This window comes from Podarcis cretensis (assembly GCF_951804945.1).
Source record: "Podarcis cretensis genome assembly, chromosome: Z".
NCBI lineage: Eukaryota > Metazoa > Chordata > Lepidosauria > Squamata > Lacertidae > Podarcis > Podarcis cretensis.
This window is the reverse complement of record NC_137184.1, coordinates 25,171,170-25,197,733: the sequence shown is the minus strand read 5'-3', so window position 1 is coordinate 25,197,733 and position 26,564 is coordinate 25,171,170. Positions and strand designations below refer to the sequence as shown.

The window sequence follows — 26,564 nt, the reverse complement described above, 5'->3', positions numbered from 1 at the left end:
GGACACCTTGTTGGAAAAGATTGCCCCAGGCTGTTTTCTAACTACTGCACAATAATGTAAAGCAAGAAGCTACTGTGACAACCATGTGGAAATATATGAAGCCACAGTCTTTGAGCATACCAGCAGGTGAACTCCCTGCATTTGATTCAAAAAGCTGAAATTCTGGAAATGCAAAATATGTTACAAAACCCACAGCAATGATATGAAGTACACTCCACTATATGCCTACCACCTGTCAAGACAGGGATGCAGTCCTGAAAAATGCCACCTTGTGACCCACCAGCCAATCTGAACTTATTTCAGTGACTGAACCTGTTGTAGTGCAGTGCACCAGAGCTCGGGCTACAACAAAGCATGACTCAATTTGATTCTCATCTCTACTATGAGCTTACTACTAGGTGGCCTCTCTCTCTTCCAGCCTCACTTAAAGTAAGGTTACCAGATTTTTTTCAATGAATCTGGGGACACTTTAATCAATCAATCAATCAATCAATCAATCAATCAATCAATCAACCAACCAACCAACCAACCAACTAAATACTACACGTTCGGGACATTGATGTTGCAGTGATGGCGGTGGCAGCCGCTGCCTTGACCTCAACCACCACATCTCCCCTTCCTCCGAGGCTTCTATCGCCTTTTCCTATGAGCCTGGGCAGCCCCTGAGTTGTTAGTTCTTCAGTGGTGGAGGTGGGGAAGTGGTGTGCGGTGCGTCAGGCATGGAAGGCGGAGAAGGAGGGCCAAGTGTGGCAGCAGCGGTGAGGCTCGGGCAGCACAATGCCTCCCTTCCCATTGGAGCAGCCCCAATCCATTCCTACTTGCGTGCAAGCAGGAGGGGGCGGGGATCTCTCAGCTGGGAAGGCAGGCTTCCCATTGTCTAACTGAGAGATCCCTGCCCCCTCTGGCTTGCAAGCAAGCTCTTATAGGCAGCGTAAAGCCTCCCTTCATACCTGAGAGATCCCTGCCCCGCTTCTGCTTGCACGCAAGTAGGGGTTAGGAGGCTGCCCTGATAGGCAGCATGAAGCCTCCCTTCACAGCTTAGTTGCTGGGGTCAGGGAAGGTGGAGGCAGCCTGGAAGTTGCATCTTAAGAGCCTCTGCACCACCATCATATGGAGACTTCTATGCAGCTCTTGAAGCCAACCAGAGCCAACTGCTCCGGGCTGCTGAGACTGCCGCTGCTGCTTTTCCCAGGGACATTAGATGAAATCCGGGGATGGAATTTGCCCAGGGACTTATTCTCAAATCCAGGGACTGTCCCTGGGAAATGGGGACGTCTGGTAACCGTAACTTAAAGCACACAAGCCTAGCGATCACTTCTCATATCAGAGCAGATAAGCTAGGGACAAGTTAAGAAATTACTGTAACTCAGTAAGGTTTGCAGGTCAATAAGGCAGAAAAGGCAGAGGGTTTGGCTCCCCTGACTCAAATGGCACTTGCGTGCAAGAACTAGACTTTCCCACACTTTCTACATGAATTGAACAGATGTGAACAAACATGGATGTACTTGTCATGTGTAGTTTGGCCCTTGGGCTATAAAGATATGGTCTCCGAAAGCCAGGTTGCTGCAGTGCATCCTTGAACATCTGCTATCAACTGGGGACAGTATAAAGGCGATAGCCCCCCCCCCCCCCCGCGCAAGAAAGTGCAAACTGGGCTGTAGCAGTTCCTCAAAAAAGGGCCCTCTCAAAGGATGGCTGCCGAGTTTATAAAGCATAAAAAGAATCTGAATAACAAAGGTTTGTGAAACTGTCCAGACAAATCACAAGAAAGCAAAAATACTCAATGAAAAATCAAATCCACAGCCCTCAGATTCCTCTCCTTCAGAGTATGCCCAAGAGAGTTGAATTGCCAGCAATAAATTTATGAGTAGTCAGGGTAAGCACAAAACAGATTTGTCTCATGCCAGTGACGCAACACATTACCATTTGTTAAGTCAGATCCTTTTGTGGCCGGAAGTGAAGATTATCCCTTAAACTGTCCACCCCTCAAGGTCACCAGAGCTGGGAACCATAAGATCCCACTCCCATTTCCACATTGATAAAGCAAATTCTTCAGTTACTGGCATCCAGGCATTGCTTCCACAACATATAAAAGATGCTATTCAGACCTTATTAAACTGGCTCCAAAAGGGGTAGCTGATCCCTTTCTTCTAGGAATTCTGAAAGTTTCAAAAGGGAACCCAGGAAAAGTCAACATTGGGCCCAGCAACAGGACAAGACCACAAAAGTTTGTATCCAGTGCAGGGAACTGACATTTTCTTTTCTCCCGACTCACCCAGCTCCTCATTTTGTGGTGGGGTGAAGGTCTCCCAAGGGCATCGTAAGGGCCAACAAATAATGACTCCTTTTGACAAAGTGGGAAGGCAAGTGGACTCATTAGCAAGAAGACAGAATTCTTCTGGGGCTCTTGCTATTTAATATTGCAAATTACAAGGCACTAATGGCAAGGTATCAATTATTTTTATGAGAAACATTGTTGGCATCAGTTCTGCATCAGACTGAAGAGAAATTAGATTGCACAGGCCTTCTGCAGAGAACTGACCGTGGCTACATACAATCTGACAACAGTATATATCCTTTTCTTTGGGAAATGATCCCAAAGAAAAAAATAAACAAACCAAAAGGGGAAGAAAGGGGGCAGGGTTCTGGGGAAAATGACTTTGGCAATCCCAGCCACCACTGAATCCGAAGGGTTTGGACTAAACACTATTTTGGCTTTAGGCGAAATCCCTGGACTGTAACCCCCACATTAAGTTGCAATCTTACAGTATTAGCAAAAATATGGAGTATTCACAGTAAAAATGAAAAAGAAATTATAATGTTTAACTAAGACTGAGGGTGGGAGAGAAGAGAAGAAGAAGAGTTTGGATTTGATATCCCGTTTTATCACTACCCAAAAGAGTCTCAAAGCGGCTAACATTCTCCTTTCCCTTCCTCCCCCACAACAAACACTCTGTGAGGTGAGTGAGGCTGAGAGACTTCAGAGAAGTGTGACTAGCCCAAGGTCACCCAGCAGCTGCATGTAGAGGAGTGGAGATGCGAACCCGGTTCCCCAGATTACGAGTCCACCGCTCTTAACCACTACACCACACTGGCTCTCCACACTGGAGTATCCAAGAAGCCAGTACCAGATCTACAGATGAACTGCCCTGTGGGAAAAAAAATATTTAAGACTCCGGGCACCTAAATCAAATGTCCAGGTGCTATGCAATTATGTGCCTGGGACAGATTTTTTTTTGTGTGTGTGTGTGTGTGTGGGTGTGTGTGTGTGTGTGTCCCAGCTTTGTCTTCACCTTCAGAACTCAAAGGGGAATTAAAGGGCTAAAGTATTATTATTATTATTATTAGTAGTAGTAGTAGTAGTACCCTGCCCATCTGACTTGGTTGCCCCAGTCACTCTTTGCTGCTAGCTCTAATATTGTTCCCATTTAAAGAGTTATGGAATGATACAATCTATTGCCAGACAGAGGAATCTCTGGCCAAGTGGCAGCTCATTTATGCTGGCCCACAGAGTAATTTTTATAATTTCCCACAGTCTGGTAGAGCTACCAGATTTTACCTACTATTTATTTATTTATTTATTTATTTATTTACTTACTTACTTACTTACTTACTTACAATCAATTTGTTACTCAATATGGCTTCTAAGCAGCTTCCAAGTATAAAACCAATTACAAAACATCTTTTAAAATTACAAGCTAAGTTTCACTTTTAAAAATTATTATTATTGGATTGTATAAACAAGGATCATAGAAATACTGGTATGCTTTCGAACCTAGCAGTTCAAAAGCATACCAGTGCAAGTAGATAAACAGGTACCGCTGCAACAGGAAGGTAAACGGTGTTTCCGTGCGCTCTGGCTTCCATCATGGAGTTCTGTGCGCCAGAAGCGGTTTAGTCATGCTGGTCACATGACCCGGAAAGCTGTCTGTGGACAAATGCTGGCTCCCTCGGCCTGAAAGCAAGATGAGTGCCGCAACCCCATAGTCATCTTTGACTGGACTTAATTGTCCAGGGGTCCTTTACCTTTTATTACCATAGGAATAACAATTGATACAAAGAAATAGAACAAGTATCATGCCATTTGTACATCACAAAAATAGCATAAAAATTCGCAGTAATACTTGGTTCGTGACTTGGTTTAAAAGAAAACAATAATGAAGGGGAAACAGGATAGAACAGACTTAGCAGATAACATTCAACATCACATAGCTACATGCCTAATCAGAAGCCTTTGCAGTTGTGCTTAGATTAAGTATGAGTAATAGTCATTTTTCTTCTTACGTTGCTACCGAAACAATTCAGTTTTAAGGGGAAAAAACAGTTTTCAAAAGTAAGGCAAAGAGGGGGTGAGTCTCTCCTTTATAGTTTCAAACACCATAAGTGCCCTGATCAGCAGTGGGCAACCATCTGAAACTGTTTTCAGTCTGGAAGTCTGGAAACAAGGCCACCCAGAAATAAAGGTGTACTTTGTACATGCTCAGGAGGTTTCCTAGGTATAGAGAAGTATATGAGCCTGTAAATGAAAGTATTTATAAAACAAACAAACAGAAAAATGGACTTTCAAACACCTGTGAACTTTCAGGTTGTAAATAAACTGAAAACAATTACAGAATGTAGAGTAGTTAGTTGAGAAAGGGGGAAAAGAAAGAAACTGGAGGTGAGTGAAAAAGGAACTGGCTTGATCAAGCTGTGAACAGTTTACAGAAAGGATCTGGAGTGAGGCAGATCACGGTTGTTGTTGTTGTTGTTGTTGTTATTATTATTATTATTATTATTATTATTAATAATTTTATTTTATATCACTTTAGATTTGTAAGAAAAAAAATCTCAAAGCAGTTTACAACCTACATTAAAACATCAAATAAAATGATCTAAAACAAAACATTACAAACAAAAATCAACTATAAAGGACACAATTAACAGGAAACTACAACTTAAAGATTTCAAAAGAAAACATAATAAAGGAGGTTAAGTACAGAATACACATTTAATGAAATGATGTTAACAAAAAAAAATCTTAAAACATTCCAAAATAAACTAAAATATAAAATAAACATTTAAAACAATTTAATTAGCAAAAGAATAAATTTCTGTTTTAAACATAGCACATTTCTGCTGCTGTTGCTGCAACTGCTGGTTCATGGTAGACAGCGGCTATAGAAGCTTGGGCTCAATGGTCTGGGTCTACACACTAAGAGACCTGTGCTAGGCAGAGAAGCTGAGGGACTCCAAGATGGCGCTAAGTATGCACTCAGTGTCGAAGGAATGTACATCATTAAAATAAAAATATTTCTCCTCCATCCACTGTATAGGGATGTTTCCAGAAGGACCGCGTTTCCCTCTCCCACTCTCTACCCCCAACCACATGGACATGGAATGTTAACATTTGGAACTGGCAGCCCGAAACCTGAACCTTTAAGTGCTATAAGAGCACAGGAAGAAGATTGCTAGTCCAACTAGCTCAATATTATCTACTTTGACAGGCAGAAGCTCTTGGGGGTCTCTTGACAGTTTTCAGTTCACCTGCAACCTGATCTTTCTAGCACAAAGGTGAGGAACCCTTTTCAGCCCAAAGGCCATATTCCCTTATGGGCAACTTTCTAGAAGCTGCATGTCAGTGGTGGGCAGAACCAAAGACAAAAGTAGGCAGAGCAATGGATGTGACTGTTACCTCTATACAGCAGGTCACATCCAGGCATGCAAAAGCCATATGTTTCTAACCCACCCCCATCTCTCCATCCAAGCAACCATGAGGCTTTGTAAAAGTTTTAATGGAATATTGCAGGCAGACAAAGCACTCAAGGAGTGGGGCTGCACAGAGTCCCAAAGGCTGGATGGGGAATGACAAATCTCTTGTCTGTCTCATGCACACATTGCCCCAGCAAGACCTGAAAAGTTCCTGTTCCCTGGAGCTTTGAAAAGAAGTACTCTTCTTACGACACACACTGGAAAATTTTGTTGCAATTCCCAAATTTAAATCAATTGTGCAATTATTGACACCAGTGTGGGCAGCTGACTCAAATAAACATATTGCATGGCAAAATACATTTCCAGTCCCTGGACCACTGCCTGAAGGTTGAAAAGGCACACAGTAAGAACAGAGAAGTTAGCTTACGCTGATCCAGTATACCCATCTTTCAGAAAACAGAAAATCACATAAAAATCTATGAGAGACTGAAGTCCAGATACTAATTCTATTATTGGCCACTGCTATAAAAAGAATAAAAAAGTATGTATCAGCCTAGGTATGACTCACAGGTGGCATCAGGTGGCATGGAAGTGAAGGGTTAATTACGACTTACCTCTCCAGTCCAGCAGCTTCCCACTCAAGAACAAGATGCCACTGAAAAATAAGGTGTCATGGAAATGTGTAGGATTAAGTTAATTGCAGCTGATCGGAAGCACCTGCTGGAGAAGTAGTGAGAATACCTGCTGTTTGAGAATGTTGAATGTGTCCATCCAAGCTTTATATTTACACACAAGGTTTTGTGTCACACTTTCCTCAAATAATTTAAAAAAAAAAAATCAGAGAAAGGTGATATGATAAGGGTCTGTTATACAAAAGCCACAGAAAATTTTAGGCCACAAAAACCTCCTCACAAAAAACAGAACCCAGTTACAAGATTTTGTGACAACAGGCCTATGGAATCAGTAACTGTGTGAGGAAAAAAACCTACTGCATTTCAAGCGGTCAGAAATTCCTATCAGCTGAGTGTGGCTGAGATAAATGAAAAGAAACACAATCTTACCTAGTAAGTGTGTACTCCCTGAGTCCTGAATGCAGGTTCATGGCAGAAAAGGTACCTATACATCCACGCAATCGTTTGTCTCGACCAATCTTCCATGTTACAAAGAGTGGGCTGTTTGGGAAAGAGGAAGGGGAAAAGGAGAACATGACAGGAGTTCTGACTGTGATCAAATCAAGTCACCCACCTCATAGTTGAGAATAAAACTATGCTTGTGAAATGCTGTTAACAGTATTACTATAAATATGCCTCAAGGCTCATTGCACATGTTCTTGAGAATACTGTTGTAGTTGAGGTGTCAAAAATACAGGTTAGTGGAAGGAAATGAATAGGAAGGATAGAATACTTTTCAAGCACTTCTCCAACTTCCTATGCAACACTGTACATGTTTCACTACTGCTTCTGACTGTAGATCAACCTTTCACAACCTGGTGCCCTCATGCTGTTTTGTACTACAGTTCCTATCAGCCCCAGCAAGCTGTTTTAAATGAAACTTTAAGACCTGGTAGTTTAAATCTGCTTTACCTGTCCCAGGCTTTGAATAAATAGCAAAGCTGACTTTAGTGCTGATTTTGAGATTTTATTGCTTCTGCTGTATTCCAAGTACTACTAATTTTACCACGTTTGTTCTGAATAATAGCATTCTACTTCAGTGATGTTTCCATTTGATTGGAAGCTGCCTACAATTCCCCCCCCCCCCAAGGTAGGATAAAAATGTTTAAAGCCTATCCACAAATGTGACTACCCCTTTCCCTCTTTATGACTCGCACACTTCTGAATTATGCGTTGACACACACACCTAGAAACAATTAACTTTCCACAAGTGACCAGGTAAGTGGTTAACTGTGAGCTGATGTGGAAAAAACAGGAGCATTTCACATGAAGAAGGCTGTAGATTTCCATCCCAATACGCTGAAGAGAAATCTCATTAGCCTTACTATTATTATTTCTTGGCCTTCTTATCTACCCTTGACTGTAAGGTCCAAGGGTAGGTTACAACAATATAAAATGCAAGTTAAAGGAACTTACAACCTGAAGAATAGGGAGGGTAATAAAAATATATCTCTGGTGTCAAAGGCCAAGATAAAGAGGTGCATCTTCAGCACATGATAAAAGCTATACAATGAAGATGCCATGCCTCTGTGATGAGGGAACTGCTCCTTCCCAGGCTGCTACAGTTTGCACTCAACTCATAAAATATAAAACCACAAAATGATTAAAATAACAGAATAGCAGATACATCAATGCAGGAGGAAAGACATCCTACCCCGTCCCCCCAAAAAACAGCATGCCAACCATCAACCAGGTCAGCAGACTCCCAACATCCACCGGCCTCTATACCACAGATAAGGAAACAGGTTGGTTGGTACCCATGGAAGTCTGAGTTTCCATCCCTGCTTTAGAAAGAACAGGATGGAGGAAATGACAGAACATCTCCCAATGATGAGAAAAGATAGCAGAAGTGCATACAGATCTATTAGGAAACTCTGAGGCAGGCCAGAGCAAGTTACATTGAGAAAGTAGGCAATTATCAGTAATTTTAGTCTGTTTATGCTGGTAATTCCCAAGTGGCATGCCAAGAAAGCAATGCTAAGAGTGCTGTGAGAAACAAACTTGTGGGCAAAATTGTGTCTTCCAAATTTCAGTGGTGCCTTGTGGAAGCCCAATATTTGCTGTGTGCCCCCCCCGCCCGCCTCTTGCCTTCTTTTCTGATCAATTCACTACATCATAGTTGCGACACCCAGCAGTCCCCCTTAGGCTCGGCATCCAGAGCAGAGGAACCAGTTGTGTTTAACTAAATCCACCTCTGTCCTTTATATAGTGTCATCCATGAATCCCTTTAGCAAGGAAGAAGAAAGGTCCCTGCCTCAAGCAGCTTAAAATGTAGAAACAGACAAAAGGGAGATAATAGTGGAAGGGGATAAGCTTGAAGGTAGGGTAAACAGGAGGAATATGCAATTACATGTAGGTAGACTGAGCTGCACGGGAAAGGATTTCTGCACTACCTCAGAAGATACATCTCAATCATTCTATTCAGTTGATGAAGGAAAGCAGCAGAATAACCATTCCTTGAATGAAATGTGCCCAGAAGAGTGACTAATGACAGGGAGTGGGACCCCCCCACCCTCATTTAATTTTTCTGCAGAAAAATTTCTATTTCATAATTTCATTAGCAACAATGAATGCAAAGCTTGGCAGTTTCCAAGTTTTTAGCTTTGTTCTCTAAACAGAAGTAAAGCAAATATGCTAAATTAGATCACTCTCTAGGACATTATAAAATTTTCTGATTCAAACTGAAAACTTTCCTAATTCACATAGGAAAACTAAACGTTTTCCAGGATGAGAGCAAAGATGTTTGAATCAGGAAAAAGAAAATAAATGAAGCGTTCATCAGCTATCAGAAGTTTAGGGAAAATACAGTCATACCTTGGATTCCAAACACCTTGCGACTCGAACGTTTTGGTCCCTGAACACTGCAAACCCAGAAGTGAGTGTTCTGGTTTACAAACGTTCATTGGAAGCCGAACGTCTGATGTGGCTTCCGCAGCTTCCGATTGAGTGCAGGAAGCTCCTGCACTCAATCGGAAGCCGCGCCTTGGTTGTGAAACATTTTTGGAAGTCGATCGGACTTCCAGAATGGATTCTGTTTGACAACCAAGGTACGGCTGTAGTGGTTTAAGCCTTCTATGAAAAATATTTCTCTTGTCACACTCTATTCCAGTGCAGTGTCTGGAAAATCTTTGGTCCTCAATATCAAGAGTGCCATGAACTTTCTGCAAGTGAGGCTGGGAAGCACACAAGTCTGCACAAAAGAAAAGCTGCCACTTCTGAGCCAAAGCCACTGTTTGCAGACAGCCTTTTTTCAGAAACAGGAGAGCAAATGCTATTCACAGCGACACTGGCTATTCATTGTGAGTGCACCAACCTGCTGCAGCAACGCAAGGCAAAATTCAGTCAGGGTGCCGCACTCATAGAACCCTTTACATAGACCGCACAAGCAGTGCAAGTATTAATAGAAGCACACAGTTTATGGTGATGGATACCCTTAAGAGAATTAATCACACTAACTTTTCCCAGGCTTAAGGAGGAATATTCAGAATTCTAAAAAAAAACCTGGCTGTAAAGCCTTTGACAACCAACCAGGGTTTTCCCCATGAATTTCAACATAAGCTCCAGTTGTTGTTGTTTATCATCATCCTCATCATCACTTTACTCACAAAAATGACTCAAATTGACTTACAAAAAGTTAGCTCAATCCACAAACAATTTCATGTATATGGAATCTATTTGCATATACCTATACCGATTTAAGTTGGTGAGACTTTTATATTAGCATGCATTTGTTTCCACTATGTAGGATAGTAAACTTATTTGAAAATCATAAGTTAATGCAAGCTGGCTACAACAAACCATCATCCTGAGTCCACAGCTGATCAATACTTTTATGATTAGGTCTGCTGAAAGTGATTAGGACTAATGAAAATAGTGGCAAGCTTTACAGTTTGTGTTCAGTGGCCTTCAGCCCCAACAGTAGGTATTACCAGCACAGGCCAAAAACAAAGATTTTTTTTTTAAAAAAACCCTCTGCTGGTTGGTCCCCCTTGGAAGGGAGTCTCATGATTATGGTGCCATAACCGAACAGGTTGTGCTCCTCTCACTCATATTTTATTCAGTGGCAGATGCCATCAGGAGCAGGGGCCTTCCTTGAGATCTTAACAGACTCCCTTATAGGTACATGCCATATGGCAGAACATGATGCCTATGGTATTGGGCTCAGGTTTCATAGCTAATTGCTAGCATTCTGAGTTGACCTGGAAACAACAGCTGCTAATGGGTTTATACAGTAAGTATCTTGGATATGTAAAATGGAGTTTTGATGACACAAAGCCATAATGTATTATTAAGAGACTGGAAGTGAAACAGCCTAGGCTTTGGAATACCCTCCCTTTTGAAATCCATCTGGCACCAACACTAGTTGTTTTTCACCATAACTATCTATTTAGTCAGGCTTTTAATTGGGTGGATTCTTGATACATTGAACCACTGATCTAAACAGAGGTTACACTAATTAAACAATATAAACATCAATGGTATTATTGAAATGGTTTAATATCCTTAATGGAACTGAATTGTTAGTTTATATTATTTATTAAAACATTTAGGAGAAGCTTTTCCATCACCTATGATCTCCTCACTGAGAAACTGCTATTGTGCTTTCTGCCATCCCAGTGATTGCTGAACAGTTTGAAAACCACTGCTTTGGGCAATGATATCTGCCCCAAAGAGAACCCTGCCTTAATTATATAAAATACTTCTTACTGTAGGTAAGAAATTTCAGGAAAAGAATGAAGCCTCCTCATCTCTTACTTTCAATGCCCCCCCCCCAATTATTCTGATCCCATTGGACATTATTTTGAATCGCCACAATAGGCATCTAAACAACTGGACTCAAGAAAGTATTTTTCTTCTTTGAAACTGATAGTCTGAGGATTAATGTTCCAGATATTTATGGATTACCTTTTGCAGGGGATTATTATCCTCAGTTGCTGTGTAAAGCAGAAGGCAAACTGTGAAAGTGAACGACTGAGAGGTGCAAAATGGTTCAGAAGTTCAGATGCTCCCATCACTGCCTCATGATAGTATACTTTACTTCTGCAGACTTAATCCCACCATAAGCAACCCCCTCATTAATGTTTTACAACAAATTCCATACACTGTACCAGTGACCTACTTTCATACAATGTCACTGGAGATACTCTAAAAATCAAAGATGTGCCAGCTATTTTAGTAGTCAGCCAGCAAATTACAAGAGTAAATGATCCGGGATCTGTCATGCTCTCAGCAGCAAGTGCCTGAATTATTCCTCTGAGGGACACCAAATGCAACTCACCACACGCCCTGCAGGTGCTGCTTTGCGTTTTCAGAAATGCAAACACTTTTCAGGGTGGAGGGATATCCATAATGATTTTGCCTTTCCACATGAACCGATATACCTGCACAAACGACAGCAAATCTAGGCATCTTCCAAGACAATGGAGAATCTGTATAGGAGATGGGGAACCTGTGGGTTCTCCAGATGCTGTTCTCCTACCCCAAGTCACAGATGATGGGAATTGTAGTCCGACAACACCTAGAAGATCACAGGCTCTGCACCCCTGATATATAAAAGTCATTTTCCAGCATTTAGTCAGTTTACCATAGCCTGGAAAGCGGTAGGGAGACAACTACATATGAAACACATATAGGATTCTCCTGGTTCCACCATGATCCACAAAAGGAAGGCAGGGGGGAAATGAATCTCCTCCCAACCCATATGGAGGAAAAGGGCTATGAATGTGATGCATTTTTAAAAAATGCTTAATCCCCTCCCCCTCAACTTGAGCAAGGAAATGGGTTTGAAAACAGATAAGCCATGATGCATTGTCTCCATTCTGCTTTACTTTCCCCATTTTTTGGTGGAAGTGGGGAGAAGCAACAAGTTACTTAGCTGTATGTCTACCAAGCTGCACTCCTTGCTTTGGTAAGCAGAGCCTGGGCAGAACTGCAAAAGCAGGCCTAGTCCAAGTCACAAAAATGGCCTCTATGATGGACAAATTTATGGGACAATTGTCCACCCCCATCTCCTTGCCCTCCCAATTCATCAGTGGTCATTATCATAGACCTAGGGAGAAGTGAAATTTGGCCTGTTTCTCCAGAACCAGGCCTGTCCTATGCTCACAAAGGGAAAGAAGTTTGAGTAGTGAATGGGAAGAGAAACTGGGAGGTGGGGATGCCGAGTAGGGAAAACACACTGAAGCCAGAGAAGTGAAGAGGAATAAAGGCCACACTCATGTAACAAGACTTGGAAAGGGAAAGGCTAGAACTCTCTCATATAAAGCATATCAACCCATGGGTGAAATTTCTTGGACTTGTATAAAACCAATACAGTCGTACCTTGATTTTCGAACAGCTCAGTTCTCTAACGTTTTGGCTCCCGAATGCGACAAACCTGGAAGTGACTGTTCCGGTTTGCAAACTATTTTTGGAAGCCGAATGTCCGATGAGTCTTCCGATTGGCTGCTGTGCTTTGGTTTTTGAATGTTTTGGAAGTTGAACGGATTTCTGGAATGGATTCTGTTCGACTTCCAAGGTACGACTGTAAATGCAGAGATTATAAAGCTGCATGTTCACAGCTCTGCACATTCTCCACATGTTTTCTCAGAGGTGATATTTTAATTTGTTGTGTTGTGTGTTTGCAATAAGCAAATGGTATTTTCAACTCATTTTTCTCTTTTGACAACAATCTTTAGGTCAGGCATAGCCAATGTACTCCCCCTTCAGATGTTGTTGGGCTATTACTCCCATCATCCTTGACCACTCGCTATAAAGGCTGAAGCTGATAGGTACTGGAGTGCAACAACATCTGGAGGGCCATCATTTCTCAGCCTTTTTGGCTAAGATCAACTATAGTAACATCTGGAAGGCCGCAGATTCTACTCCCCTGTTTTAAGTGATGGTTGCAGAAATGACTTTAGACATGACCAAACAAGCTCAACTTATCTTTGCTTCTTTTGTACAAACGGTGAAAAGTTACTAGCACAGATGTGGGCATTAGCTTTATTTTTGTAGTGAAGAAACAGAATGCCAAGTAAGCAATTTCTCCATGAAGCACATTCTTTCAGACATTGTTCAGAGAGCCCATAGCAGCTAAAGTTAGCAGATTTGAGGATAGACTGAAATACCTATTTATAGCACAAGTGAGTATTGGGCCTCTTCCAAAAACACAGCCAAGAGAAAACTTTATTAACCAAGATGTATGAAAAGAAAACCTGAAATGCACACACTTAAAACATCTGAATCTAGAGAGTCAAAAAAGCTGTTTAAAGGTTTAAGAGAGAGGATTAAAATGCAATCTCCCCTCGAAAGATGGATGTAAGCAATACATACATACATACATACATACATACATACCGTACATACATACTGCCACTCTAGTCCACATAGAATGAATTAAATCTGTATGCCTTTAATCAGTGGTACAGCTAATATGGTAGGGAAACTATATTGCAAATTATATTCTGTGACACGCAAAGCAGAGGCACACAAACACACAATTTTATGGTTAATTACCGCAACCCATTTTTTGAGCTCTATTTGTAGTGGCAGGATGTAGGCAGACAAATAAAAATAAATAAAAACTGGAGAAAAATATTCAAAAAAGTGAAAAAGCAGGTCTTAGGATCAATCAATCAATAGAAATTCATTGTTCTATCAAAAGGCCATGACAAACCCACAGCAACAGTACCAATAAAACAGTACAGATCATATAACCATAATAAGAGCCAACATCCATGATGTAAGAGAGAGGTTGCCAGACACCAGCAAACTCATACCCAGCTTGATTTCAAATTAAATCTCTGAATCACCACAAAAATTTTATTTAACAACTCCTCCTCCTCTGTAGTCATTGCATAGAGGGCCATTCTCTGTGTTAGAAAGCTACTATCATCATTCAAAAGTAACCAGATAATTTCTGCTGGGGTGTACCTGCTTGCTTGTGTGAAAAAGTTCATAAAGCGATCTCTTGGGTGTCTATATAAAGGGCAGGTTAACAGATAATGAATGAAGTCTTCAACTTGAGATTGACCACAAAAACGAAGTCTGTCTGTATATGGAACCTTATTGTAGTGGCCATCCAAAACTGTATCATTTGGATGCAGCTCAATATAGACATTTCGTAAGGAAACTGGTGAGAGTTTGGTCAGATAAACAGCTCTAAAATGCTCCATTTTCAAGAGTGGATACCATGAGGAAAATATGGTATTTCTAATTAGGACTATCTTCAGACTCTGTTTGAAGGGAGAAGTTCATTGCTCAAAGAGCCTGTTCTTCAACAGACATACTAGGCTGGTGCTGAATGACAGCCACCATATGGAAACTTCTTGTAGCTGACTCCAGACTGTACCTGCTCCATACACTACAGTCTTCCATGTGTTCCAGCTTGCTACACCGATCGGCCCCATATTGTGTTGCTCCATGCTGCTGAAAAATGCTGTCAGGAATTTATTTCTAAGTTTTTCGGTACCCCATATCATAAAACATCAAGGCAGTGTGCAACATTAACACATAAAGCACCATTAAAAACAATACAGATAATAATCATTAAAGTGAGCAGCTAATCAAAAACTTAAAAATTAAACAGCTATTAAGGCCTACAGCATTAAAAAGGTATTAAGAGATGTCTGAAAGTCAAAAGTAAGAGTGCCTGCCTAATGTCTGGTGGAAGAACCTTTCACAATATGGAACGGGCAGTACTCAATGCCCACCTTCTAGTTGATGCCAGCTGGGTCTCTGTAACACAGGGAACAACTGATATATCCCTCAGCTGGGATGTAAGGGCTCAGGCAGTTGTAAACGTGTCCTGATCTCAAGTTGTTCAGGGCTTTGTCTGTCAAAACATTAACTTTGAATTTGGCTAGGTAACCAGTGCAGGTACCACATTCTATCTGCCCCCATCAGCAGTTAAGTCACTGCATTCTGCAGTAGCTAAAGTTTCCAGACAACCCTACATAGAACACACTGCAGTAGTCTAGTTTCCACCAGGAATGTCTGGTGGAGAAGGGAGAAAGGAGAATCTGTATGGCAAACCATCATCCCCTAACAATGGATCGTTGGGTAAAGAGGTACTACACAAAATTAATTTAAAGCAGGCATAGGCAAACTCGGCCCTCCAGATGTTTTGGGACAACTCCCATCATCCCTAGCTAACAGAACCAGTGGTCAGGAATGATGGGAGTTGTAGTCCCAAAACACCTGGAGGGCCGAGTTTGGGGATGCCTGATTTAAAGTAGCTGTCACACGGCACTCAAATTGTGAGATGCATCTCAACACCACATGCCTCAGAATTTGCAAGAAAACATTTTCTTCCTACAATACTTTTCTATTATTTTTTCATGTGTTTCCTTTTTGAAGCACAAATATCACTAGGCAAACATGAAACACTAATGTAGCAGAAGATATTGCTTCAATAGCCCAAGTATGTGACAATGAATATGAGAAGAGAGGCATGTGGGGATTGACTGACTGTATGGCGTTTCTCCAAATACATGCCAAGCAAGTAACAGGAGATGTACTCATCAAGACCATGCATGAACACATGCTAGCTAAAGTGCTGGTGAGCAGGATCAAGTCAGTGCATGACATATTTCGGCTCTCCCATAAATCATACAACAGGTACCGTAGTGTTGAGCCCCCATTGCTGTCTCCTATCCACCAGCCTTGTCATTGGCATTCATTATAACCGCACTGTTTGATCACCTCTAGCTTCTTGACTGGCCACATGTTTCTCATTGAAAAGGGGAATTTTAACATAAGAACACTGCCTTGATGAAGTCTGCTTGACAACCTTGAAAGGGAACTTTTTAAGTACTCTCTCTGACTCAGAAATCAGGAAACAAAGGAAGTTGCCTTGTAATGAGTCAGACCAGTGGCCCATCTGACTCAGTACTGTCTATGTAGACAGGCAGCTGCTCTCCAGAGTTTCAGATAGGGAACTTGGGACCTTCTGTGCAGCAAGAAGGTCTTTCCTTCAACAAGCCTCTATTTTTCTTTTACCTATTCCATGCATCTAGCTCTCTTTGCTTTCCTGGACATTCTCACATTCCCCCCACCAAAACCCTTCCACTTAAGAACTCATTGTATATTTAGCAGCCAGCATCTGCTTTGCCTGCAGATTGGGTTCTTTCTCTACCTTGTTATTTTAGGCTGGTAGACTGCAGGATACGAGTCAGCAACTTCCAAGAGTTAACTCAACTCAAATAAACAAAAGTGTTTAAAATCTTGTGCCCATCCTCCAAAAGTAATTAAGTACAGAGAATATCTTAGCCAGTTAGCGATGACTGCATTTGCTTACAAAAGATTGTTTAATCTATAAAGACTTTTCAGGGGAGGTTTGCCAAGTATACTTACTTTCAAAAAATGTACCAGAAGATAAACTCTACACCAGTTTATCACTAGCAGCCAAAAACAACTTAAAGTTCCAACAGATGTTATTACACGCAAACACCCCAAAGGAAGGGGTGTGGCTCAGTGGCATAGTTTATGCTTTGCATTCTGGAGGTCCCAGATTCTATCCCCAGTATCTCAAGGTAGGGATGGAAGAAATTTCTGTCTCAATCCATGGAGACCTGCTGCCAGTCAGTGTAGACCATACTGAGCAAGGTGGAAGGCAGCTTTATGTGTCCCACCCACAACACACAATTAAATGCAAACTCAACACATACTATGAAAGCAAAATGCCCTGGATTCCTAACATCTCCACTCAAAAGGAACATGTAGCAGATGATGGGTAAGACTTCTGCCTTAGAACCTGCAGAGCAGCTGTCCATCAAAAGTAAACAATAGCAGACTAGATTGACAATAGCCTGATTTAGTAGAAGGCAGCTTACTAAGCTACTAACAAATGTTGCTTTATGACCTTTAAAGCCTTAAACGTCTCCACCCCCATTGTTCCACACTGAGGTCCAGCGCCGAGGGCCTTCTGGCGGTTCCCTCACTGCGAGAAGTCAAGTTACAGGGATCCAGGCAGAGGGCCTTCTCAGTAGTGGCACCCGCCCTGTGGAATGCCCTCCCACCAGATGTCAAAGAGAAAAACAACTACCAGACCTTTAGAAGACATCTGAAGGCAGCCCTGCTTAGGGGAGCTTTTAATGTTTGACGGGCTATTGTATTTTAATATTTTGTTGGAAGCCGTACAGAGTGGCTGGGAAAACCCAGCCAGATGGGCAGGGTATAAATAATATATTATTATTATTATTATTATTATTATTATTATTATTATTATTGAAACAGGATTTCTACAAGACAGCACGAATGCTTGCTAGTATTCATGAGGACATGAACTGACCAGGGGCAAAATAAACTGGACCTTATGGAAGTGGTAAGACAGCCACCAAAAATAGTGACCCAACATCTCATCCTTCCTCCATAATGTCTAAAACATGAAGTAAAATGTAATCACAATTGTGATGTTACTAGATGTTACCGAGCAACAGATGAGGTGATATGGGGCTGCTTTTTTCATAGCAGTCATGCAGCATTTATAACTGATTGCTATACTATGCTCTGCATAATGACGCATTTGAAGACTGTCCGGAAATGGCAGCTTGTACAAAATATGGTCACTCAGTTATTGAGCAGATCAGGTTATTGAGAATATATAACACTAGTCTTGCATTGGCTGCCTATATGACATCAGAACCCAATTCAAGGTGTTTGTGATAGTTTAAAACGCCTGGAACAACTTGGGATCTACAGTATTTACATGAATCTAATGCACCATTGAATCTAATGCGCACCTCAATTTTCAAAACCTTGAAACCAAAAAAGTATTTGCTGGCAAATGTAAATGTGCCCTCAAATCTAATGTGCACCCTAATTTTCACAACCTAATTTGGCCAAAAAAGGTGTGCATTACATTCAAGCAGTGCCTCCTCCTATACTGATCCAGCTGCTTATAAATTAAGATAATCAGGGAGGCTCTCTGGCTGTACTTCAATTTATTATATGGCAACTTGAGAGACGACTGTCTCTGTTCTTGAAAGCCACCTATGAAATGACCTCCCCTCTGACACTGGTTGGTAAACAAATAACAAACAAGTAATTGTTCAAGTAGCTACAATGAGTTCTTATGTCTCATCTAGAATCAAACCTTTATAGAATAGTGTTAACAAAATCTCAAATTCTGAGATTTCTATAATGGTAAGTGCTGCTATGGGCTAGGACTTAAAGTACAGCAAAAATTAGCCCTCTTAAGTAAAACTAAGAGGGTAGCAAATTAAGCTGGAAGATCTTGAAAACTGCAATGGGTGTCCAAATTTAAGAATCAACAGCATCCCAAAGTTTGAGGGAAGGTTGGTGGAAGCTTTATGGCACTTTTGTCCATTAGTGGGTTTCTGTTTTGCACCTATGTACCTGTGCTCATGTACCTGTGGGTTAAAGCCTCAGCGCCTAGGACTTGCCGATCGAAAGGTCGGCGGTTCGAATCCCTGCGGCGGGGTGCGCTCCCGCTGCTCGGTCCCAGCGCCTGCCAACCTAGCAGTTCGAAAGCACCTCCGGGTGCAAGTAGATAAATAGGGACCGCTTACCAGCGGGAAGGTAAACGGCGTTTCCGTGTGCGGCTCTGGCTCGCCAGAGCAGCGATGTCACGCTGGCCACGTGACCCGGAAGTGTCGCCGGACAGCGCTGGCCCCTGGCCTCTTAAGTGAGATGGGCGCACAACCCCAGAGTCTGTCAAGACTGGCCCGTACGGGCAGGGGTACCTTTACCTTTACCTTACCTGTGCTCATAGGGACGCGAGTGGAGATGTGGGTTAAACCACAGAGCCTAGGACGGTTGGCAGTTCAAATCTCCGCAATGGGGTGAGCTCCCGTTGCTCGGTCCCTGCTCCTGCCAACCTAGCAGTTCAAAAGCACATCAAGTGCAAGTAGATAAATAGGTACCGCTCCGGCGGGAAGTCAAACGGCGTTTTTGTGTGCTGCTCTGGCTGGCAGCATGATCCGGAAGCTGTACGCCGGCTCCCTCGGCCAATAAAGCGAGATGAGCGCCGCAACCCCAGAGTCGGCCACGACTGGACCTGATGGTCAAGGGTCCCTTTACCTTTACCTGTGCTCATAGATTACTTTGAGCATATTCATCAAGTGCTGGTACTGCAGTCTCCAAAGCAGCCAGACCAATGGGCATTAGCTGGAAATGAGTAAAACAAAATAAAGGAAGTAATTCCCATAGTACCTTATTTATTTAGGCAAAGCATTTTAATGCTGCTATTCAGTCAAAAAGGATCAAGCATAAATTAGATATTCAACCAGGTACATATAAAGATGCTTACTTTGACTTTTCCTGCCCATCTGCTCTGACAAGCAGTGAGATCTCATCACACAGCTGTTTTGAGAATCTCACATTTCAAATATACATATGGGGCTTCCACCTAGTCATCTTTTCACAAGCCCAGAATCAGCTTCATACCTCCTACCAGGAAGTTCAAAACCTCTTAAGAGCAACATAAGGCACCTAATGCAGTAGTCATCCAAGAATAGAACTCAAGAAATTATATGAGTGGTGCTAGAAGACTGAAAAGAAAAAGAAACCACATATCAATACACTTGAGTGAGTATTTAATCCGTTTGATTTTTTTAGCTGCACATACTCACAAATTACTAGCATTTTATTTAGACAAATAAAAGGTTAGACTATTGTCTTGGTTCATTTTTAACTTTTAATGACAGACTAGTTGCCTTGGGTTATTCCTCCTCTAAAACTTGCAGCCATTCCAACAGTCTGAGGAAGAGATGGGAAGAAGGATCACCTTACTGGCTCTGCTGATACACCCGATCCTTTTGGCTCCTCCCCTCTCTGAAGTTTCAGAGCCATAGCAGTGTTGCAGCAAAAATGCACTGCAGTCCATTTCCATCAGATGCATAGAAGCATAGAATCATAGAGTTGAGATGTTTCATGAGTCTTTTCCCTCCCCCCTTTTGAAGATGGGGCAACAACATCTGTCTGCCTCCGGTCTGTAGGGACCTCACCTATTCTCCAAGAATTTTCAAAGATTATAGACCAGGGGTCAGCAACCTTTTTCAGCCGTGGGCCAGTCTACCACCCCTCAGACCATGTGATGGGCCGGACTATATTTTTTGGGGGGAGGAAATGAATGAATTCCTATGCCCCACAAATAACCCAGAGATGAAAAATTAAAAAATAGAGTGCAAGACTGGCTCCATTATTACCAAATAATGGAGGCATATAATTTGGACAAAAAAAATGGTTTCCGGGTGGAAAAATCAAAATTGGAAACAGAACTGTTAGATCCTAAAATTAAGAACTTGTCAAGAATGTATAACTTGCTGTTGAAATGGAACACTCAGGATGAAACGGTGAAATCAGCCATGATTAAATGGGCACAAGATGTTGGACATAACATTATGATGGCTGACTGGGAACAGCTATGGACCACAGGTATGAAGTTTACGGCATGTAATACCTTAAGAGAGAATATAATGAAAATGATCTACAGGTGGTACATGACACCAGTCAAGCTTGCAAAAATTTACCATTTGCCCGATAATAAATGTTGGAAATGTAATGAGATTGAAGGTACATTCTTTCACCTTTGGTGGACATGCCCAAGGATTAAGACATTCTGGGAGATGATCTATAATGAAGTGAAAAAGGTATTCAAATATACCTTTCTGAAGAAACCAGAGGTCTTTCTCCTGGGCATGGTCGGCCAATTGGTGCCAAAGAAGGATAGAACTTTCTTTATGTATGCTACAACAGCAGTAAGAATACTTATCGCAAAGCACTGGAAGACACAAGATCTACCCACCCGATAGAATGGCAGATGAAGTTGATGGACTACATGGAACTGGCGGAAATGACTGGCAGAATCCGAGACCAGGGAGAAGAGTCGGTGGAAGAGGATTGGAAGAAATTTAAAGATTATTTACAGAAACATTGTAAAATTAATGAATGTTAGAAGGATGTTGGAACGAAGTTATATGGCTTTAGCAGAAATGTTATAAAGGATTAAGTAAAAATAGATTAATTGGCCAAAGGGGGAAAAGAAAGGTTAGATTGTGTTAAGACAAATTATAGGGCAAAAACTGAGAAAGATGGAAAGGATTTGCTGAAATAGCTAACTGAACTAGAATACAAAAAAGGGAGGTGTGAGGAGGTCAATGAAACAAGTAAATGAAAGATAAGTTATGGGAATATTCATTGTGGGTTTTTTAAAATTGTTTCTGTTTGTGTTTTTGTTTTGTTAAGATAAGTAGTGTTTTCTGTTTTTTTTTCTTGTTTTTTCTTGTAATGTATTGTATTGTTTTGTTTCGTTAAACTTTGTTTTTTCCTTTTTTCCTTTTTGTAATCCTTAAACCCTTAATAAATATTATTTTTTTTTAAAAAAAACAAATAACCCAGAGATGCATTTTAAATAAAAAATCACATTCTACTCATGTAAAGCACGCTGATTCCTGGACCGTCCATGGGCTGGATTGAGAAGGCGGTTGGGCCGCATCCGGCCCATGGGCCTTAGGTTGCCTACCCCTGTTATAGACAAAGGCTCTGAGATTACATCCCCAAACTCCTTTACTTTTATTGGGTACAGCCTCTAATTCAAGTTACAGTGGTACCTCAAGTTACCAACACCTCAGGCTACAAACATCACTGACCTGGAAGAGTTACCTCGAGTTGAGAACTTTGCCCCAGGATGAGAACGGTAATTGTGTGCCGGCAGCGCAGTAGCAGCAAGAGGCCCCATTAGCAAAAGCACGCTTCTAGTTAAGAACAGTTTCAGGTTCAGAACGGACCTCCGGAAGAAATTAAGGCCATAACTAGAGGTACCACTGTAAATTTAGTAAAAATAAAACCACTATTTTAAACAAAGTTATTTTTTGTGTTTTTCAAAGACATGCACAGTTTAAGTATCAAATACTAAACAAAAAAAGGGAGCTAAATCTTTAAATTATATTAACGTTATCTCAAATACACACAGGATGGGTAAATTTCAGTTTGCTGGCTGAAAAAGAGCTTACATGTTGAGGTGTCTGGAAATTCTCCCTGAGAGCAGACAGACCACACGGTTGCAGTCAATGGAAGAAATTTTCAAACTGGTGGATCTCAAGGAGTGGATTCAGTGGATCTGAACAAAGGATTTGTCCTAAACCTGGAATGTTGAAAGCTCACATTGCAAATCCATATCTGAGTAGGCTATAGTTTTGGAATGAAGTAATAGGTATATTAGCATCAATATAGCCTTGTATAGCACCATGATCAACATAAGATTAGGAAGTATAAAATAATAATGTTTTGTTATTAAGACAACTGAAATAAGCACAACTCTTTTGTGAAAGCAATTCACCTTTTCTATGCTCCTAACATCTAATTTTTTAAACAAAAAACTCCCAAGATCTTTTCCAAGTATTTCTAGATGCCTGCTACCAAATGTAAATTTCAAATATAACTAATAAATGCTTCATGAAAGCTCTTTTGTCACAAAGGGCTTAGAATTCAGATTTTATTGTGAATGCTTTTCAAATGTCAAGCTTATACACAAATAACATAATGTAAGGGTAGCTGCTCTAAGCTTGCATCTAAGTCTACTTTTGAAAAACCAAAATCATGAAAATGGCTGTCTCACAGAATCTGACTTCTAGACCCCTATACACTGCACACAACCTCTTTCCAACGTCAACATGGTTATTATTGTGCATGCAGTTTCAGAAACAGACTACATGAATAGTTTTATTCCCATGTACTATTGGTGTGCCATTGATAGACAGTTTTGCTTAGGCCATTTCTGAGCTCAAGAGTTCAATGAAGTGCCTGGTATCCTTTCTTAAAGGATGCTTGGTTGGTGCAAGAATACTGAATGGCACTCATGGATACCACATTTTTAAATCTTCCAGTCATTATTTCTGGATCTTCCACTAGTACCCTGGATGCTCAGAAAATGCATCTGTACAGATGATTCTAACAATGAGCTAGAAAAGCTATACAGTACAGCCAACGCATGTGAAAAACACACTGTGTCAAGGCAAGAGCTGAGCTCTCCAACACAAATGTGAGGAGGTGGCCAAGGCAAAGAGAAGCATCTCAGGAGCAAACAGCCAAGGAGGCTCAGGTGCTGGGGGTGATTAGGTGTGTGATTTAGGTTTCAGCTGGTGAACCAACTTAATTGAGAAGACCTAGCAAGAATAATCCATGTGCTGGTCACATCTAGGCTTGGCTACTGCAACTGTTCTACATGGCTTTGCCTTTAAAGAAAGCTTGGAAACTTCAGCTGTTTGAAAATGTGGCTGCCAGAGGGGGAAAGGCAGTCAGATCATGCAACTTCCTCATAATATCTGCTGCACTGGTTGTCAGTGTGTTTCTGAGCCAATTTAAAAATGCTGGTTTCAATCTTAAAAGCTTTGAATGGTTTGAAGGACTGCCTGCATCTATTAGCAACCTGACTATATCTTAACATTCAACAAGAGAGGCTCTCCTCAACTGCCTACCACCTAGACTGGTGAGTGTGAAAGAGACTGTCTTCTCTGTGGTGGCCCCACAGCGCTAGAATTCATTCCTACTGACCATCAGGAAGCTACTACACAACAGTCCTTTAGAAAGCTTTGGAAACTTTATTTGTTTCATGAATAATTTGTACATGAGTAGCATTTATTTATGTGCTATGCAATGTAATGGAGAAATCAGGGGGAACTGTATTTAGATTTGGGGTTTGCTTGGATGCTGTACTACTGCTGGCTCATTTTGTGTAGGGGGAGGGTATTTTGTTGAAATTATGCTGCATGGTTCCTATTTTGTATTATTGTTATGTGTTTTATTTTGACCACATTAAATCAGCCTGAGAGAGTTCATAATTGGAAAATGCAGCATATACATATTTTAAAATAAATAAATTCTGTTGGGGAAGAGATGAATTGAGGTCTTCTAGAGTCACATCTCAATGGTAGTGGACACATCACAGAGCTAGTTGCTACTAATTTCAAGCACAAGAGAATGCTTACACTTTGTATTAGCTGGCTAAAAATAAAGCAGTGGATGTCCTCATCCTTATTACTGCTTTCAGTTTAAGGATACACAAAGGATCCATCTGCTACTGAACATCTTTGACATTAATAGTACAGCCAATGCCAACACCAAGTCCTGGAAAAGACTGCAGCAAAATCATCACCATCATCATCTATTTTCATACTGTATTCATCATGCTGGTTTAAATATATTATTTTCCATTCACTTCAAGTTCTCCATCACTGTATCAGGAGCTTAGTCAAACCATCACAGGCAAGATGCAGACAAGACCCCTAGATCAAATTAGGACAGCCTGTTCTGATGCAAACTGTGTACTGTATAGTGTTTTAGATAATCATTGTGTCACCATGACAATTAAACACCTTGGATTACCGTATGTTATGTTTAAACAGCAGGGAGGAAAAAGGACCCTTTTGCTTAAAACTATAATGGGAGTTACAGCACATCTGGTCAAATCAGTGTAAGGATTAACTTTATCCTCTGTATGAAGAACACAGGAAGAAAAAAAAAAGGGTAAGCCTGGAAAGAGTCACTGAGGAAATGCGAATGAAGAAGTTAACATGGAAGCCAACAACAGAGTACTGGCTACTTCTGCCAGTGACAAACTCCAGTTTCCGAGAGCACAGCCGTTTTGTTGTTCAGCTGCCAGGGAAAAGTCAGAGTTTGCACAGATTTGTATGGTTTTCACTTTCTGACCCCTGCATATCACTCGACTGCACAGCACCAACTCTGTCACGTCCACTGGCTCATGTCTACACAATTTTAGCATAGCAGCTGATAAACAGCATTCAGAGATTGTTGTTCCAAATTATCAGCCTCCAGTAATGTTCATTTTTTTAATAGTCAGGTTTGTGAGGCCAACCACCTCTCTATAAAACCCATTTCCAATATTGTTTCACAGTGTTCTAGCACAGTGTTTCCCTCAACCCGGTGCGCCCACCAGATGTTGTCAAACACCAACTCACTTTGGTCCCATCCAGCATGGGCAATGGCAGTAAGGCAATGCAAGGTGCAGTTGCCTTGTTCTCAATATCTCTCAGTGAATTCTGGGTCACTTCTGAGAGAAAAAGCCTCCCTCCCCACCAACTCCAGAGACAGGGATCTCCAGGGCAGATTTGCTTCCAATCTTTTTTGGTGCTCCTAAGTATGCCTCTTGACTTCCTCTTGTACAAGTGAAGAGACACAGCTTGAAGTTATAGTGGGAAATACTTAGGTACAGAGATGGGAGGGGATCAAACCTGCCAGCCACCTTGATGAGTCACCAGTCACCACTGACAGGAACTGCTAAATTAAATGCATTTTATTTTATATAATTTTTCTTAAATTTTCTAATTTACATTTCAAAATATTCATTTAAACAACCTTAAATCAATGACTTCCCTTCTTCTCTTTCCGTGGTTCATTTTGCACACCATACATCCCTGCATATTTTGCATGAACTAAACCATTCAGTAAACCATTGTTCTATCAATCAAAACTTATTTACGCTGTTGAATTTATCTTAATGCTACTAGCATTTTACAGTGGTGCCTCGCAAGACGAAATTAATTCATTCCGCAAGTTTTTTTGTCTTGTGATTTTTTTGTCTTGCGAAGCACGGACTTTGGAAAAGCTTCAAAAATCACCAAAGTCTTCAAAAACCTCAAAAAAGGCTATGAACTGCTCCTCGAAGTGAATGCACGGTTTTAAGAAAAAGGAAACTAACTTGCAAGACGTTTCCGTCATGTGAAGCAAGCCCATAGGGAAATCCGTCTTGCGAAGCAACTAAAAAAATGAAAAACTCTTTCGTTTGGCGAGTTTTTCGTCTTTCGAGGCATTCGTCTTGCGAGGTACCACTGTATATGAAGGTTTGTATTTGGAAGTAGAAAATGCTTATTTGTCCTTGCTGAGACCCTGAGCATAAGTGGTGATGATATTAATTTTGGCGAGACCAGAAAAGCAGATCAGGTGCCAAGCCTTGCTCTACCTCAATGATAGAAAATATGGGGAAACTGAAAAATAATTATACCTTTTTATTTACCCCCTTCCAAGGCCTGTACCTAGTTCACTTTTAAAAAGAATTCACAAAAGCTCAATTTTTACCTATTGTACTCCACTCTGCAATTAGAGGCCTGACACTTAACTCTACATGCCTTTTATTAAAGCAGGCAAAACCAAGGCATACATCCAGTAGTACTTTTTACCCAAATCAAATTTCTATCCCTAATCCTTATTTACCTGACTAAATTCGACACGCTCCAAATCTGG

At 41.2% G+C, this 26,564-nt stretch overlaps 1 protein-coding gene across 1 annotated transcript in view; it reads right to left on the bottom strand.

Annotated features, from left to right (window-relative positions):
* AMMECR1 (AMMECR nuclear protein 1) overlaps positions 1-26,564 on the bottom strand; it is a 132,988-nt gene that overhangs the window by 49,516 nt on the left and 56,908 nt on the right. The window contains exon 3 of the mRNA XM_079961719.1: positions 6,753-6,863. Coding sequence (XP_079817845.1) covers positions 6,753-6,863 — 111 coding nt within the window. The remainder of the gene's footprint in view (positions 1-6,752; positions 6,864-26,564) is intronic.